The sequence below is a fragment of the Pan troglodytes genome, chromosome 6, assembly GCF_028858775.2.
Source record: "Pan troglodytes isolate AG18354 chromosome 6, NHGRI_mPanTro3-v2.0_pri, whole genome shotgun sequence".
Taxonomy (NCBI): Eukaryota; Metazoa; Chordata; class Mammalia; order Primates; family Hominidae; genus Pan; species Pan troglodytes.
The window spans coordinates 122,636,332-122,654,450 of record NC_072404.2 but is presented as its reverse complement, the minus strand read 5'-3'; the positions used below and the strand labels follow the sequence as shown (position 1 = coordinate 122,654,450).

The 18,119-nt window shown below is 36.9% G+C and overlaps 1 protein-coding gene across 2 annotated transcripts in view; it reads left to right on the top strand.

Moving 5' to 3' along the window:
- COG5 (component of oligomeric golgi complex 5) overlaps positions 1 to 18,119 on the top strand; it is a 360,750-nt gene that overhangs the window by 286,959 nt on the left and 55,672 nt on the right. For both annotated transcript variants that reach the window (XM_054687655.2, XM_519305.8), the window contains exon 15: positions 17,680 to 17,790. In XM_054687655.2, the coding sequence (XP_054543630.2) occupies positions 17,680 to 17,790 (111 nt within the window). The remainder of the gene's footprint in view (positions 1 to 17,679; positions 17,791 to 18,119) is intronic.

The following is an 18,119-nucleotide window of genomic DNA, read 5'->3' as shown; positions in this document are numbered from 1 at the left end:
ATTTACAGGCTTGTAAACTTTTTTGATATCAACTTTGGAGGCAAATATATTAATAAGTATCCCTTTTAAAAACTGAAGGGTATTTTCCAACAGTAACCATTATTTGATGGTTCCAGGGAATGGCATCTAGAATCTTAGTGTAAATGGCAAATGTTATGAACTGTGAGAAAGGAGATTGGCATTTAATCAGGTTGCAGACCATTTGAAACAATAATAGGAATGACATTTAAGGGGAGGTCTCAACTTCAATGCATATCAGTAGCTATGTATGAGGTCAATAGTTCTAGACAATAAGGTTTTATTTTAAGGCTTTGTAAATACACACTTTATTCTTTATATAATTTTATAAGTTGGAGATTTGACATTCCTATGATGGAAAAAAACATACATGTGTGATATTTAAATGGTATAGAGACATATGAGCTCAAATATTAGTTCAATTTTTTTTTTTTTAAGTTTTAAAAGTATTGGCCAGGTATGGTGGCTCATGCCTATAATCCCAGCACTTTGGGAGGCTGAGGTGGGCAGATCACCTCAGGTCAGAAGTTCAAGACCAGCCTGACCAAAATGGTGAAACCTCATCTCTACTAAAAGTACAAAAATTAGTCAGGCGTGGTGGCGCGCCAGGAGAATCGCATGAACCCAGGAGGCGGAGGTTGCAGTGAGCTTAGCTTGCACCACTGCACTCAAGCCTGGGCGACAGACCAAGACTCCATCTCAAAATAATTAAATAAATAAAAGTATTATTTAATGGAGATTTTAATGCCATCTACATGGATTATCACCCCATATATTATTATATGGTAATAGCTTATGTTGTTAATATGCAAAAGAATAAAAGATCAAAGGCAATATGAAATCACTTGGAAGAGTTTTTATATTATGTGCAAACAGATGAAACAAATCAGTAGTGTCTTTTTGACCAAATGCACTTTCTCTGTGATACAAACACACCAATCCCTTTAGGTTACCTAGCTAGCCTCTTGATCCTTTTTTTTTTTTTAAGAGATGGGGGTCTCACTATGTTGGCCAGGTTGGTCTTGAACTCTTGGCCTCAAGCAATCTCCCACCTCGGCCTCCCAAAGTGAGCCACTGCACCTGGCCCTCTTGATCCTTTAGATAGCCTGGCACTTTTTGTTACCTCTCTTCTTACGTTGGACTATTTTAGGATTACTTCATCCTTTCTTCAAGACAGCTTTCTGGCTTGACACACTGGCTATACCTATAATCCTAGCACTTTGAGAGTTCGAGACAGGAGGATTGCTTTGAGCCCAGTAGTCCAAGACTAGCTGGGGCAACATAGTGAGACCTTGTGTCTACAGAAACAGAAGAAAAAAAGATAGCTTTCTGACTTGCTTCTCAGACTTGTAAGAGCTTGATTTTCTGGGGGCTGTGGCAAGTCAATACTAGATGAACTGTCAGGACTAAGAGTCAGTAGATCATATTGAAAACAGAGAGCAATGACAATATTTTCAAGAGAAGGTAAAAAATTTGAAATTGTTAGTTAAAGCAGGTCAAAGTCTGTATTAGTTATATGTTGTCATAAGAATGCTGTGTAACCAACAACCGCTGTTGGCGTGGGTGACACGCAGTAAGCATTTATTGCTCATGCTTCTCGGGTCATATGGAGTGCTAGCTAGGTGTCTTTTCTGAGGTTGGCTGGGTTTACTCACAAGACTGGCTGGCTGCTGTTCTAGGCTGGCCTTAACCATATTAAAACTCTGCTCTATTATACATAGTTCTAATCCTGCAGCAGCCTATCCTGGGCCTGATCTCATGGTGAAGACGGGGCGCAGGAGAGAAAATATTCCCGTAAGTCTCACCAAAACAACCCCTCCACAGTGCAAAATTAAATAGCAAAGAATGTAGATACAAAGGAGGTGAAGAGTGGGATGAATTATGTCATCTATCATAAAGCCAAATTGAGAGTATGCAACAATGAAAAAAGAGAGCTCATGAACTTTTTTAATTTTAATTTTTAATATTTAGAGACAGGGTATCGCTATGTTGCCAGACTGTTATGCAGGGCGTATTCACAGGTGTGACCAATGTTCTCTAAAGCACCAAACTCCTAGGCTCAAGCAATCCTCCTGCCTCAGCCTCTCAAGTAGCTGGGACTACAGGCAACTCCACCACACCTGGCTGAGCTTTTATTTTTATTCCCAAAGATGTACGCTCCCTACTTGAATCCTAATGGTGTGTTTGTGTTAAATTTTATGTCATTTGACACCACCTTCATTGCCAAAGAAGAGAGAAATTCATTGCTATGGTAATTTACTTAATGATTTCGGTTAATGCTAATATTACTATAAAAATCAAAAGACTTTTTCCTATATGGCTTTTAAATTATATATGTTGACCTCTTATCACATTTTCTAATCTTTATTGTCCTAAACCTCTTTTCATTACCACAGGCATATAATATTCAAACATTTTCCCTTTTCTATTTTTTTATCTTTCTCATTTAAAAATTTTTTTTCTTCATTCCAGAGTATGAAGTTTTTTTAGTCTCTGAGTAAATGGAATCCTCCACACCCACCCTAGAAAATATTAGTATTAGAAGTTTGAAAAGAAATTGAGCAATCGAATCTTGAATTCAATTGAGCAATTGAATAACTTTTTACTTACCATGTTATCACTTCAGTACCATCAGGAAGATTTTTGAAATTTGTTATTTAGTTTTTCCAGATGTTCTCATTGAGAGGATTGGTCAATTACATAGTCAGTTTTTTACTGGGATTGGAAGTCCTAACACTATAGAGCTTGTATATCTGTTGAAGCATATTAGTGATCAAGTACAGCTTTTAATCTTACCCTGTTCCAAGGTATGGACTATAATTTAATTCCTTCATGTGTGCTTAAAAATTACACTATTTGAAATTATATTTCTGGGAGATAAAATTGTCAACATTTAATCAAGGTTAGGCTGTGGTTTACTCAGAGCACCCTCCTTCCTAGCGTACACCCACATACAAATACATATCACATTAAAGGTATACCTGTACTCATAATAAGATCGAAAGAAAACCTGCATTTACTGCCCAGGGCCGCTATAGGTATCATCCTAGTGTGACAAACAGCAAGATTGCCTTGCAAATGGAACTAAGGCCAAAACATGCTCAGGAACTACATCTGCAGTATCCCAGTGTGACACCAGCTACCAGCAGTAGATAGGGTTCTGAATTGGAGACATGTAGTAATGGTATGAAGGGAGGCATGATTAATGGGGCAACTGTAACTACCCCTCCCCCAACACACGTATTAGGCACAAACCCAGAATGAGGGAGAAGACTTCCTTTTAAAAATTAGGACGCAAACTAAAACTCTGCATTTGAGTATAAGCAAGCTTGTTTGAATCTTAGAAGCTATGGATTGTCTTTGATTATCCTTTGCTGTATCAGACATGTAGCACACTTTTGAGCAGCTTTTACTCAACTCACTAGTATTAGGTTGTGCCAGTTTAGAGTACTTTCTGAGACATATCTAAAAGCAAAAATGGTGACATGGAAAGATTCTCGCTGTAATGGGAATTAAGAAAAATCCTCTTTCTCTTTCTCTATCTCTTAGAAAGTCTTAGCATATTCAATACCTTAGGGCAGGAATTGATAATCTAGCAATGGGAATGGGTTTAGGGGATCTGTAGATCCTAGGAAATTATAAAACATATAAAACTTAGTTCCATTTGCAAGTTTTATGAAAACAAAAATATTTCTCAAAATATTTTTGAAATTGTGAACCCCGTATATCTGAGACAGGTCTCAGTTAATTTAGAAAGTTTATTTTGCCAAGGTTGAGGACTTGGAGAGACAAAGCCTCAGGAGGTCCTGATGACACGTGCCCAAGGTGGTCAGAGCACAGTTTGATTTTATACATTTTAGGGAGTCATGAGACATCAATCAACATATGTAAGATGAACAGTGGTTCCATCCGGAAAGGTGGGACAACTCAAAGCAGGGAGGGGGCTTCCAGATCACAGGTAGATAAGAAATAAATCGTTGCATTCTTTTGAGTTTCTGAATAGCCTCTCCAAAGGAGACAATCAGATATACATTTATCTCAGTGAGCAGAGGGGTGACTCTGAATAGAATGGGAGGCAGGTTTGTCATAAGCAGTTCCCAGCTTGACTCTTCCCTTTAGCTTAGTGATTTGGGGGCCCCAACATTTATTTTCCTTTCACAGAATTTTTCTGGGAAAATGCTCTAATAGATTTTAAAGAGGCCTGTGATTCTTCCTCCCCAAATAACTGATAGATACCTGGAAAATCCCCCAGGTATTTCAAAGTTAAACAGCAAACATTTAAATGATCTATAGGCCAAAGAGGGATATTTTTTAAAAAATTTCAAACTAAATAAAAATGAAAATAGAACAAATCTATTGGCATTTGTAGGATGCAGCTTAACTCAGCAAAATTCAAATCATTGAATACTTTTATTGGGGAGGAAAAAAGATCTCAATCAAGGATCTAATCTTTTACCTTAAGAAACTAAAAAGAGGGAAAAAAAGGGCAAATTAAACCCATAATAAATAGTAAGAAGGAAATAATAAAGATGAGGCAGAAAACAATCAAATTAAACACAAAAAACCAATGAACATGATTAAAGCCAAAAGCATATTCTAGAATTATGATTTTTAGTAAAATCATTGTATACAAGGTATCACTGAAAACCAACTATTTCTATCTACCAGCTACAAACAGAAAATAGAATTTACTTTATAAAAGGCTATTTACAGTGGCAGCAGAAAATATCAAATTCCAGAATTTGGAGTCTTGCTGTGTTGCCCAGGCTAGATGCAATGTCGTGATCCTTGCTCACTGCAGCCTGGAACTCGTGAGCTCAAGGGATCCTTCTGCCTCAGCCTCCCCAGTAGCTGAGATTTCAGGCATGAGTTACCACACCTGGCAATCAAGACACTTTTTTAAGAAGAGGAACAATGCAGAGCGATTTGCTCTACTACATAAGAAGACTTATAAAGTTATAGTAAAGGCCAGGTGTGGTGTCTCACGCCTGTAAATCCCAGCAAACTTTGGGAGGCTAAGGAGGGAGAATCACTTGAGATCAGGAGTTAGAGACCAGCCTGGGTAATTGAGTGAGATCCCATCTCTACAAAAAAAAAAAAAAAAAAAAAAGTTCTAGTTAGGATAATGAAGTATAAAATATTAGCACAAGTATAGAAAAATGGAACATTGAAAGAGAAACAGTCCCACACATATACAGTCACAGTATATTCAAATTCACAGTAAACAATTAATTTTACCAAACAGCCACTTTTCTCCAGTTTAAACATCAACTGCCTAAAATAACATTACCGAAACTAAATGTAGTATATATTTTGGAAGTTTGGAGAAAATGAAGGAGTAAAGGGGTGTGTGTGTGTGTGTGTGTGTGTGTGTGTGTGTGTGTATAACATCTTTCTTTTCTTGGGTCTAGATTTTTTATGTTCACTTTTGGTAATTCAAAACATATGTGAGGCTGGGTGACATGGCTCACACCTGTAATCCCAGCACTGTGAGAGGCCAAGGCAGGTGGATCGCTTGAGCCATGGAGTTCAAGACCAGCTTGGGCAACATGCGAAACCCCATCTCTACTGAAAATACCAAAATTAGCAGGATGTGGTGGGTGGCACATATCTGATGTCCCAGATACTTGGGAAGCTGAGGCAGGAAGGATCACTTGATCCCAGAAGGTGGAGGCTGTAGCAAACCAAGATCATGGCCACTGCACTCCAGCCAGAGTAATAGAAGGATGTCCTGTCTCAGAAAAAAAAAAAAAGCACGTGTGAGTACTATCTTTGCTAAGAACCGGAGAGAGAACTTTTTGAAAAATTTTATGCCTTTCAGTTCTGTTTCAATTTTTACCATATGCAAGATTTTACAAGAAGGAATAATTTGATTAGTATTCAGAGGGAGTGATCACAATGAATGGGACTGAAGAGGCAAGTCCAAGTGCCTAAAAAGGCAGTAGCAGCCTGGCAATTACTGAAGCATTGTGTGTTCTGGACTTTGGTTATACTGCCATAAAGTGATACCTTCAACCCGAGATCCTCTTGCTTATAAGCGTGGACTCTTGAATACTGACAGACTTAAAACTGATTAAATGCTCTTGCTTTTCCAGAATTCCTCGTGACCCAGTCTGACATCCTTGAAACTATGTAACCTTAATCCTAGATCCTGCCAGCTCTAGCAGGCCATAGTAAGGGCTGTGGCCTTCACTCAGAATGAGAGGGAAGCTATTTAATGGTTGAATGCAGAAGGAGGAAATCTAATGCAAAAAGGAAGGATTAGAATGCAGGAAGTAATAATAAGTAATAATAAGCACAAAACATTGATAAACATATAGGTAAATCTAATCTTTAATTGCATAAAATAAGAAATAATAGTGACTAATATGGAACATAGAAGTAAGATGGAACTAAAATACAAGTCCACATTAAGGTATAAAATGAGGAAAGAGTGATGGATTTTAAAGCGTTTTAAAATGCATGTCATTGTTCAGAAGGATTGTAAAGCCATAGATATATTCACTTAAATTGAATATATATATATATTTTTTTTTGAGACAGAGTCTTGCTCTGTCGCCCAGGCTGGAGTGCAGTGGCACGATCTCGGCTCACTGCAAGCTCCACCTCCCAGGTTCATGCCATTCTCCTGCCTCAGCCTCCCGAGTAGCTGGGACTACAGGCGTCCGCCACCACACCCGGCTAATTTTTTGTATTTTTAGTAGAGACGGGGTATCACCGAGTTAGCCAGGATGGTCTCAATCTTGTGACCTCGTGATCCCCCCACCTCGGCCTCCCAAAGTTCTGGGATTACAGGCGTGAGCCACCGCGCCAGGCCTAAATTGAATATAATATTAACAATTTAATTATGACTACTGAAAGAATAGAAATAGAATATATAACTTAGAATTAAGTTAATGGAAAAGGGTAAAAAAGGAAACTATCAGTTGAGTAAAAGGCTGAAAAATATACAGAAACAAAAGAAGCAAAAATTGAATCATGACAAATAAGGGAAAGTTTATAATAAGGTAGTAAAATAATTCCAACATATACATCACTGATCACAATAAATATAAATATACTAAACTGGCCACTGACATTTTTCAGTTTGCATAGAATCAATGGCTGAATTCAGCTTCGTGTGACATACCTAAAATATAAGGACAGATAAAGGATGAAAGTAAAGGAATGGAGAAAAAATATTTCAGGCAAATACTAATCAGAAGAATGCTGACACAATGATATTAACATTAGACAGAATAGACTTTAAGTCAAAAAGCATTATTAGGGATTGTGAAGGTCACATATTGAGAAAAGGAACAATTTACAGGAAGGTAAAGAATTATGATATACCTTACAAGACAGCCTCAGACTAATAAAGCACAAGTGGATAGAATTATAGAGAGAAATGGACAAATCCACTATCAAAATGAGAGACTGTGGTGGGGAAGAGGGTCAGTCAAGCCACATTGGAATTATATCCTTTAAAACTACTTCTCTTGAGATGCTTTCTCAAACACTTATAGCCATTTATGGCAAACACAATCATAGAATGACGAATATAGTGCCATGTTTTGCAAACTGAATTCCTGCTTTCGATCAGGTAATGAACCTTTTTTCCTGGTTTTACATTATAAACATTAATATTAAAACCAATATACAGAAAGAACCTAATTAACTTGGAGTTCAGTAATACACTTTTTTATTATTAGGACTTTAGCTGAACTGAATATTATTGTTGGACTGTATATAAAGAATTTCTTAGGCCAAGTGCAGTGGCTCACGCCTGTAATCCCTGCACTTTGGGAGGCCGAGGCAGGCGGATCACCTGAGTTCGGGAGTTTGAGACCAGCCTGACCAAGATGGAGAAACCCCGTCTGTGCTAAAACTACAAAATTAGCCAGGCGTGGTGGTGCATGCCTGTAATCTCAGCTACTAAGGAGGCTGAGGCAGGAGAATCGCTTGAACCTGGGAGGCAGAGGTTGCGGCGAGCCGAGATTGTGCCATTGCACTTCAGCCTGGGCAACAAGAGCGAAACTCCGTCTCAAAAAAACAACAAAAAGAATTTCTTACTACGAAAAGTAATAATGCATGTAAGATTATAGATTTAATTACATTTTTTAAATTATTTTTTAAAAATAGAGGTGGGGATCTCACTATGTTGTTCAGGCTGGTCTCGAACTCCTGGCCTCAAGCGATCCTCCCACCTCAACCTCCCAAAGTGCTGGGATTACAGGTGTAAGCCACCATGCCCGGCCCTTACCCCAGTTATTTTTTTAAAATTGTATTGATTAATTAGGCCTTAATACTAGGAAGCTGGGATTTTAGTTATTCTGTATCCCTCAAAGTAATAAACTGTCTTTCTTTTTTGAAATTCTGTAGTTTGAAGTTTAGTTTGTACTATAATCAAATTACTATAAATCAAAGAAGCCTTATTCTGTACATTTCATGTAGATATGAAGGATTGTTTAAGTTGTTAATAAATTACTTACAGTATTCATTATTGGAAAGTGGGAAAAGCTCAGCATACCTGAAAGTGAACAGTTCTTTCTTTTTCAAATAATTAAAAATATGCAGACTTATGACTCTAAATTTAATTAACAAGGCCAGTGTTTAGGTCATGGGTAGGTAGAAATTCTGTCTGCTGTTCAAAAGCTTAAGACCCTTTCAGGAAAAATAAAAGCTCTTAGAGAGGATAATAGATTTGATTAGATGATTCATTCTTAGCAAATTGTGTTTGCGTTTCTTATCCCCTGTATTGCCAGGTGGAGATTTTGACAGGAGCTTGGGTAATCTAGAGAAGGTTAATGAGAAAGTTAGGTTGAGAAAGGGGCTTTGTGTGGTAGGAATTGGTGGTATTTGAGCAACAGAGTTTTGAGTTACAAAGCTGTATTTTATTCCTGTGTGGTGTTCGTGCTCATCTCTCATGCATAAACAAGACATGATTTTGTTTCTTACTTTTTGGTTATATATTAACTGTTCAAATTGGATCCCATCTCAAGCTGTCATCTCTTTAATAACAGATTTGTGTGAAGATTTAGCCTGATGTTAAGATACAACATTACCATTGAGTCTGTTCTGTGGTTCAATTATACCTGTCTTTATTTTGTAAATAGCTAGTAAAAAACCTCTTTTTAAAATTAAGTTGCCAAATATTTGATAAATTTAACAGTCCGGGAGATAACTAAGAAGCAAGAAGGCAATGAAATCATTCTCTGAACTGCTAGAATTGATGTTCCACTGTCCATATACTAAAGCACACACACATAACTCATAGGAAAGTCTCCCGGCTTTAACATGGTTAGTCCTCTGGTTTCCCACTTCAAAGCAAGTTAGACCAAGATGAGAGAAGAGTATCAAAAAAAGATCAAAAAAGAGAAAGTTTACACCCTAGGAATAACTCGTATTCCTACGAGTTATTAAACAAGAAAGTTTACAACCTAGGAAGGACTCGTAAAATCACCAAAATTTAAAGAAGCATAGGAAACACCAAATATCAAAAGAGGTAGTAATCTAAGTTTGTTTAATGAATGAAGGGGAATGCAGCTATATATACCCTGCTAAGCTTGGATGAAGTCACTAAAAGCAGAGAAGAGATGTAATAGCATAAAAACACTGCTCAAACACTTGTGAACATTTACAATGGTTAACCTAAGTAGAATTTGCCTTCTTCAGGTACATGTTCTGTGTATCTTATTTATGAAACCAGAAAAGTATGGCATACGCTGTGAGAATATTTTCTTGAAAATATTTTCTGATAGTTTTAGCACTCAAGAAAATTAGTTTCATTTATTATCAAAATTTAGTTAGATTGATGTGCTGGGAAAGTGACAAATTGCTGTGTAAACCTACAGATTTGTCCTTTATTATACATTTTCAAAAACATACCCTAACCCTGGATTCCACATAAAGTATAATTTCTAATGTATTACAAACTCTGTCACACACACGTGTGTGTGTATTATTATTATTGTTGTTATTATTATTATTTGGAGACAGAGTCTGTCACCCAGGCTGGAGTGCAGTGATACAGTCACAGCTCACTGCAGCCTTGACCTCCTGGGGTCAAAAAATCCTGCCTCAGCCTCCTGAGGACCTGGGACCATAGGCAAGAACCACTATGCCCAGCTAATTTTTTCATTTTTTGTAGAGACAGGGTCTCACTATGTTGCTCAGGTTGGTCTCAAACTCCTGAGCTCAAGCGATCCTCCCACTTCGGCCTCCTAAAGTGCTGGGATTACAGGCGTGAGCCACCATGCCCAGCCTATACAAACTATATTTAGCCTGAAGGATCTTTGATAATTTAATTGTGAGCATATACATATTTAAACATATAATTTTACATTTTTATAGGATAATTGACATGTTATAATAAACTAAGTGATATTTAATCATAACTCTTACATTCCTTAATCTGAACCAGGTAATCTATGATAAAAGCATTTGAAAAATAAACATGAATAAAAATTAAGGCTGAGTGCAGTGGCTCACACCTGTAATCTTTGGAAGATCCCAAAGGTGACTTCTTGAGCCCAAGAGTTTGAGACCAGTGAGGGCAAAAAGTGGACCCTGTCTCTACAGAAAATTAAAAAATTAGCTGGCCATGGTGGTATATGCCTGTGGTCCCAGCTACTCGGGAAGCTGAGATGGGAGGATCACTTGATCAGGAGGTCGAGGCTGCAGTGAATCATGATCATGCCACTGCACTTCAGCCTGCGTGACAGAGGGAGACCCTGTCTCAAAGAATAAAATAAAAATTAATTATTTTTGTGTGTGTCACAGATCAGTAGATTAAAAAGTACCTTGATGAGATTATCTTTCCCCAAATCCTTCCTTTGGTCAAGTAAACAATAACCAAAGCAGTTTATCTTGTCGTATTATCTTAAATCTTTCAGAGATAGAGATTGTATCCTTTTAATGTTTATAATTTATGAAATTATATTGTATAACAATTTCTAAGTATATTCTACAAGTAAACCTTTTAGATACTTCATGGAATTCCACAGTGCCTTTTACTAGTATTTTACTGATCTTCCTCTTTATGTAATGTTTCATACTATTTCTTTACATTTTTGCTTTTTTTTTTCCAGTCTTTTTGTGAAAGCAAACTGCTACATAGACATATCTGCTTTCTTTTTTTACAGTTAACAGTATAACTTTAGCTACTTTCATTGTTTGTTCCATCATGTGAATTGCCTAATAGACCCAACCATTCCCTTATTCTTAGACATGTAGGGTTTTATGATTTCTCAGTTTTATAAATATAATCTTTGTGTATAAACTTTTCTGTATTATTTTCTTATGATACATTTTCTGGGGTTCGTTTTTGGTTTTTGTTGTTGTTTTGAGACAGGATCTGGATCTGTCACTCGGGCTGGAGTGCAGTGGTGTGATCTTTACTCACTGCAATCTCCACCTCCTGGGCTCACACCATCCTCACACCTTAGCCTCGCAAGTAGCTGGGACCTACAGGCGCGTACCACCACACCTGGCTAATTTTTGTATTTTTTGTAGAGATGGGGTTTTGCCATGTTACCCAGGCTGGTCTCAAACTCCTGGGCTCAAGCGATCCTCCTGCCTCAGTCTCCAAAGGGCTAGGATTACAGGTATGAGCCACCGTGGCCCGCTCCATTGTCTGGAATTTTTTTACAATATATTTCTTAGGATATTTTCTTACATATATAAGGGTATGGCAATTTTGAGGCTCTTGGAATATATTGCTCCTTAGTATCTCGTGACTAGAGGATCATTGAACTGTATATCTAAAAAACTGATGTGATGTAGATCAGGAATTGCTAATAGATTTTATGCCCTGGGTCAAGTCTTAGAGATTTGTAGTCACTGCCTGGAGTGCAATGTTGAGAGACCATAACAGGGCCACAATTGATTATTGATGTCTTCTATATGCATGGGAGTGGGCATAAATAGACCACTAGAAGTGTTTCCATAGTATCTGGAAAGTAACTTACTTACCCTTTTGTAATTTATAAGTAATCTATAGTATATTATTTTGTTCTTTTTAGACATTTTTCGGAGCCATCAACTTTATAACTCCCCACAAATAATTCTTAGATTTTCTTAATAGAAACTTAAAGTTGTCATCCAACTCATCCCTTGAATTGTCAGTTTTATTTCTTTTACTTTTAGTCCTCAGGCATGATGATTAGGGAGATTTTGGTCATTTCATCTGCAGATTAACAGTTATATAAAAACATTCTTCATGTTATTATAACTATGTAGTTTATTGTTTCAATTATCTAGTCTCATCAGTTGTTTCTCACACATTGAATTCACATGCTGTTCCTAATGAGCAGATGTACAGAATTAGAATTTCTGAAGAATATTTTGTTCAGATAATTAAATTTTAAAAAATAGTGTATCTTGTCATTTGCACATAAGAATTATTTTAATTTTTATTTAAGGATTTGTTTAGCATTTGGATTCCCTCTCATTCCTTGTGTGTGTGTGCACGTGTGTGTGTGTATTTGTGTGTGTGTTTTAAAAATAAACTCAAATGCAACTCTTCTTGTTTCTAACATCTTTCCAGATTGTACTGGAATAGTGTAACATGATTAACCAGTATGTACATTTCTCCTATTTTACAATGTTGAATCTCTTATTGCTCCCACTTTTCTAGTTCCCTCATTCTCAGTGCTTTACAGCCAAAGCTGTATTTTTGCACCTTGGTACAATTTTATTCATCTCAAATAAGATAGGCTTTGAAAAAACAACCATATGTAATAAGCATCTTCTACTTTGAGACGCCTTGCTGAACATGTACATGAATTAGTGATGCCAATTTTAAGGAGCTTACAGGAAATGGCTTGAGATAGTAAAGGTTAAAGTGGCTGAAGATGGGTGGAGGATTATGAAGTAGTTGAGGTGCCTACTTTATACAAGATACTTTGTTACCACAACCCAAATGGAGCAAAACCTACTCTGTAACTCCAGGCAGCTTCACTAGCATTTTGTTCTCATTCCTAAATGCTAATCTGTTCCTTTGGCCCCTAGCCAGTACTGAGATAGACTAGAGGTTGGGGGAAGGAACCAAGCAAAGGAAAAGTGAAAAGAAAATATGAATAAGACATAGAATTGTCTGGAGATAGAAATATGTGGTATTACCATTTTTAAGGCATTTTACAGTTTACATAGCATACTTTGGTATAAACTGTATTATTAGTTCCGTGTTACAGATTAAGAAATTGAAGCTACAAGTCACTCAGCTAGCAAGTAGTAGGGACGGCAGACATTCTGGGAACAGGAGTTTTCTGATTGCTTCTATTTTTTCAGGGAAATATACAGCAAAGTCATCAACTGAGAAAAAGGAGGAGGGAAGGAGGTGTCGGAGATTAGAGAAATGAGGAGAAGGTGAGGAACAATCTCCTAGGGGCTTAGGAGCATGAATGGGATATTTAACAGTATTGACAGGCAACGCCAAGAACCCACCTTGGTTTAGTGATCACAGATTTAAAGTCCAACCAGTGAGAAGCACATTCAGCTTCTCACACTCAGGCATTGACTTGGTTTCACCCAGGACTAGAATTTTCCTAAGTGACCATGAATATATGTATTCTTAATACCCTGCCCCGCTTGCTCTCTGAAAACTAATGAACTCTCCAGGCCCCAGTTTAAAGCCAGTATCTCCACAGTTGCACTGGATCCCATTTCCTCTCAAGATACCACTCACTGCTGAAAAGATATCACTCACTGCTGAAATTGATTTTAATGAATCACGTAATCTAATCCAGAAAGGAAGGAAATAAAGAAATGGGTATCAGGGACTCCTGTGAGATAGCATGAGAAGGTGGTACATTTGGGAGGTCTCAAGGGGTTACTGAATTATTGGAATTAGAATCAAAGGGACGGCCAGTGCGGTGGCTCATGCCTGTAATCCCAGCATGTTGGGAGTCTGAGGTAGGTGGATCACTTGAGGCCAGGAGTTCAAGACCAGCCTAGCTAACATGGCAAAACCCCATCTCTACTAAAAATACAAAAATTAGCCAGGCATGGTGACGCATGACTGTAATCCCAGCTACCCAGGAGGCTGAGGCACAAGAATCACTTGAACCCAGTAGGTGAAGGTTGCAGTGAGCCAAGAACATGCCACTGTCCTCCAGTTTGGGTGACAGAGAGCCTATCTTTAAAAAAAAAAAAAAAATCAAAGAGAAGCATAAATATATCTACCTACTGTGTACTTACAGAAATTAAAATTAAAAATAAGTAAAATCAAAGGGAAAGATTTGAAATGGCAGCCTGAGAGTAGCATACTTGAACTCAGATTTGAGAGAGAGTTCAGTCATTATAATGGCAAGATTATAGAGTGTGACCATGGAAGAAGATAAATGAGTTGGAGTGAACAGTAAGATTGTTGAAGGAGAAGAGGACAAGGAATCGAGAGCCCGTTGTATCTGAAGGATCATCTATTTGAATATTGATTTAATCAAGAAGTATTGCAGGGTCAACAGCAATGAGCAAACCTAGTGCCCAGATCTTTGTCTCTAATTCCATTTTCCACTAAAAGGAAACAGAACTCTTTGGAAACATGGCTGATTCCAGATAAAAATATTTCATCAATGTAAATCTGTGAAGTTGATAACAACTGTGGTTTTGTAAGAAAATATCCTTATTAGGAAATACACACATTGAAATATTTAGGGGTAAAGGGCCATAATGTATGTATAATTCAGAAAACAAATTATGCACGTTCCTGTATGTGAGAGAGAGAGAGAGAATACAAATGATAAAGCAAACAGGATAAAATGTAACATCAGTAAATCCAGATAGAGAACATACAGTATTCCTTGTACTGTTTTTATTTTTGTAACTTTCTGTAAATTTGAGATTACAGTTGCATAGGTCCACTTATACACAGATATTTTTCAACCAAAGGCAGATCAAAAATGCCCTATTCACAGGATATAAAACCTGCATATATAGAGAGCCAACTTTTCCTGTACGCGGGTTCCTCAGGGCCCACCGTGGGACTTGAATATGCGTGGATTTAGGTGACGGGTGGGTGTTACGGTCCTGGAACCAATCCTCCTTGTATACTGAGGGGAGACTATATTTCCTAAAAAAAACAAACAAACAAACAAACAAAAACTATGACAAGAGTGGTGTTGGAGAGAAACACAAGGTCATCCACTTAGCTAAGTATTGGACTTGGACTGATTATATTCTGGGCGGTAAAATCAGGATAAGCAGCAGATTACATCTCCAGTCTTTTGGAGACTTACATTTTTTCACTTTGATATTTTTATTTTGTTCTTTGTTTTTGGCATGATGATGTTTCATTTTTAGTTCTTTTATATCAATAATATTTTGTACCCAAAACTATAAATTTTTTTATGTAGCTTTGTAGGTCTTTTGAACTTAAGTCATCTTCTCTTAACCTTCATTTTCACAAGGTTCACAGAGCATCAGTTGATAACCTTGGAATCCTGGGATTTTTTCTATACTTTCTTAAAAAACAGTTTTATTAAGATATAATTCACATGTCATATAACTCACCCATTAAAGTGTACAAGTCAGTGGTTTTTAGTATATTCACAGTCAATTTTAAAACATTTCATCACCCTAATAAGCAACTTCATACCAGTTAGCACTCACTCCTCATATACCCCACTGCCCCACTGCAATTTCCAATCGACTTTTGCCCATGTAGATTTGCCTGATCTGGATATTTCATATAAATGTAACCATTTAATATGTGGCTTTTGTGGTTGGTTTTTTCACATAGAATAATGTTTTCAGAATTCACCTATGTTGTAGTATGTATCAGAACTTTCTTTCTTTGTGTTGCTAAGTAATGTTCCATTGCATGGATATTCTACATTTTATTTGTCAGTTGGTTGACATTTGCATTGTGTCTATTTTCTTATTATTATGAACAAATGCTGCTATGAATATTTGTGTACAGATTTTTGTGTAAACATATGTTTTTATTTCTCATATATATATATATATATATATATATATATATATATATATATCACTAGGAGTTGAACTGCTGTGTCACATGGTCACTCTGTATCTACCTTTGAGGAAAGACCAGATTGTTTCCAAGCAGCTCCTCCAATTTTACATTCCCACCAGCAATGTATGAGGGTTCAGTTTTTCTACATCCTAGCCAGCATTTGTTATTACCTGTCTTCCTCATTATAGCATCCTAGTGGGTGTGACTTGGACCTGTCTATACTTTGAAACCCCCAAAATATGATCAGTCCTCAATAATAAAGGATCTCCACCCTTTTCTAGCAGCAAGCATATCTCCTCATTAAATACTGAACACACAAAACAAATTGAAATAAAATAACATAGAAATTCTTCCCCTTTCCCATTTCTTTGTTCTTCAAAATTGATTGGAGAGAATCTCAAGAGAAGTAAGAGAGATTGGATTTTTAAAATTGTACAGCTAGAGCTTGTAACTTTTAAATGCCCATTATAGTCAGATGTATGTTTAGCATTTGACCCCCCCTGCCCCGAGTCTGCCATACCCACTGATGCCACTCACCATGGCCACTTACACTTCCAGAGTGCCTTATGCAGGAGCCTCTCCACCTCCTCACCTTGGCACAGAGCCCATCATTTGCTTTCTCTTGGGAGGTCAGAGCTTCTGTTAGTATTAGTTCACCACATTATTGATTAAGTTGGATTTTATGGGCTCTTCTAAGTGCTTAAGCATTATCTTTTTAAGGTAGTTCTACAGGAAAATAAATATATTTTCAGGCCACCACCTTAGAACACAGCTTGATTGCAATTGTGATTATCTATGTCCATGAGGAAAGTCAAAATAAATTGGAGTTGTTTAACCTGGTTATACTTTCTATGTCCTGATCAAGTTTAATTTATCTTTAAATAATAATTATTATAAAGGATTGGATTAAAATCTGATCAATATGAGAATGGTTGATATTTTTTTTCTTAAATTTGAACCATGACAGTTAAGAGATTAACTCAATAAAGCATTCCATGTCCATTTCCCTAAAACTCATGAATTTAGAAGTAAATTAAAGGTCAAGTGTAGAAAGTTTTTAATACCACTTCTACTGATCATCTATACACAGTATAATTTTGGGCTTTTTTTTAATCTATAAAAAATCATAGTAATACCCTCTTTGCACAATTCATTTCATTAGTGTATTAGGATGCCTGTCAAATATACATGGGATTTAGGTTTATTTTTATTTATTTCTCTGTCTAGCCATCCCCTTTCCCCCTCCCTCCCGTCTCTCTCTTCTCTCCTTTCCTCCTCCCTTTTTTTGTGGGCTTATTTCTGAGCATTTGAATAGAAAGAGCCCAATTGGCAGTTGCCGGAAGGTATTCCTTAGGATTACTATGTTATTATATCAAAATAATAGCACACATGGGGCATTTGGGTCACACCTGCCTCAAGAGTCCATCAGCTGTGAAGTATAAATGGAGCTGTTCTTCCCGTGCAAGACCAATTGTGCTTCCATATCCATGGTGTTTTCTCTACACAGATTGCCGGTTTTACCTCAAGTCCAAAGCTTTAACTTGACCTGAATATTTCCAGTTAACATTCTCTTTGTCAGAGGGGCATGAACTTCTCCCCGGTTAAAGAATATGTGTGTGTGTGTGTGTGTGTGTGTGTGTGTGTGACAGAGAGAGAGAGAGAGAATTATCATTCTGACACATTCTTTTGATATTGAATTCTTACAGCTCTCCACACAAGGAGATGCAAGTCAGGTGATTGGGCCTCTTACTGAAGGACAGAGAAGAAATGTGGCAGTAGTGAATTCACTGTATAAGTTGCACCAATCAGTAACAAAGGTAACTATTTTATTAAGTTTTTTTTACTTAATTTTAAATTCTTCTTGCCTCAAATTTGGACAGTTTACAAATTGTTATTTAGTACTTTGGAAAAGAATACAATGAAAATGTGATGATTATAAAATAAACTAAGGAGTTAACTCTTTTAAACAGTCTTTGATTCTGGCCTTCATTGTTTGTATGACTTTTTGTTTGTACATTCAGTTTAAAACACATGAACTATAGCTCCTCAAGTTAATTAAGTTTATTGAGCAAATTACTGGAGGACAAATCATACATATTTCATACTTATTGAAACGTAATTTGATACACTGTGGATGGTAGTAAAT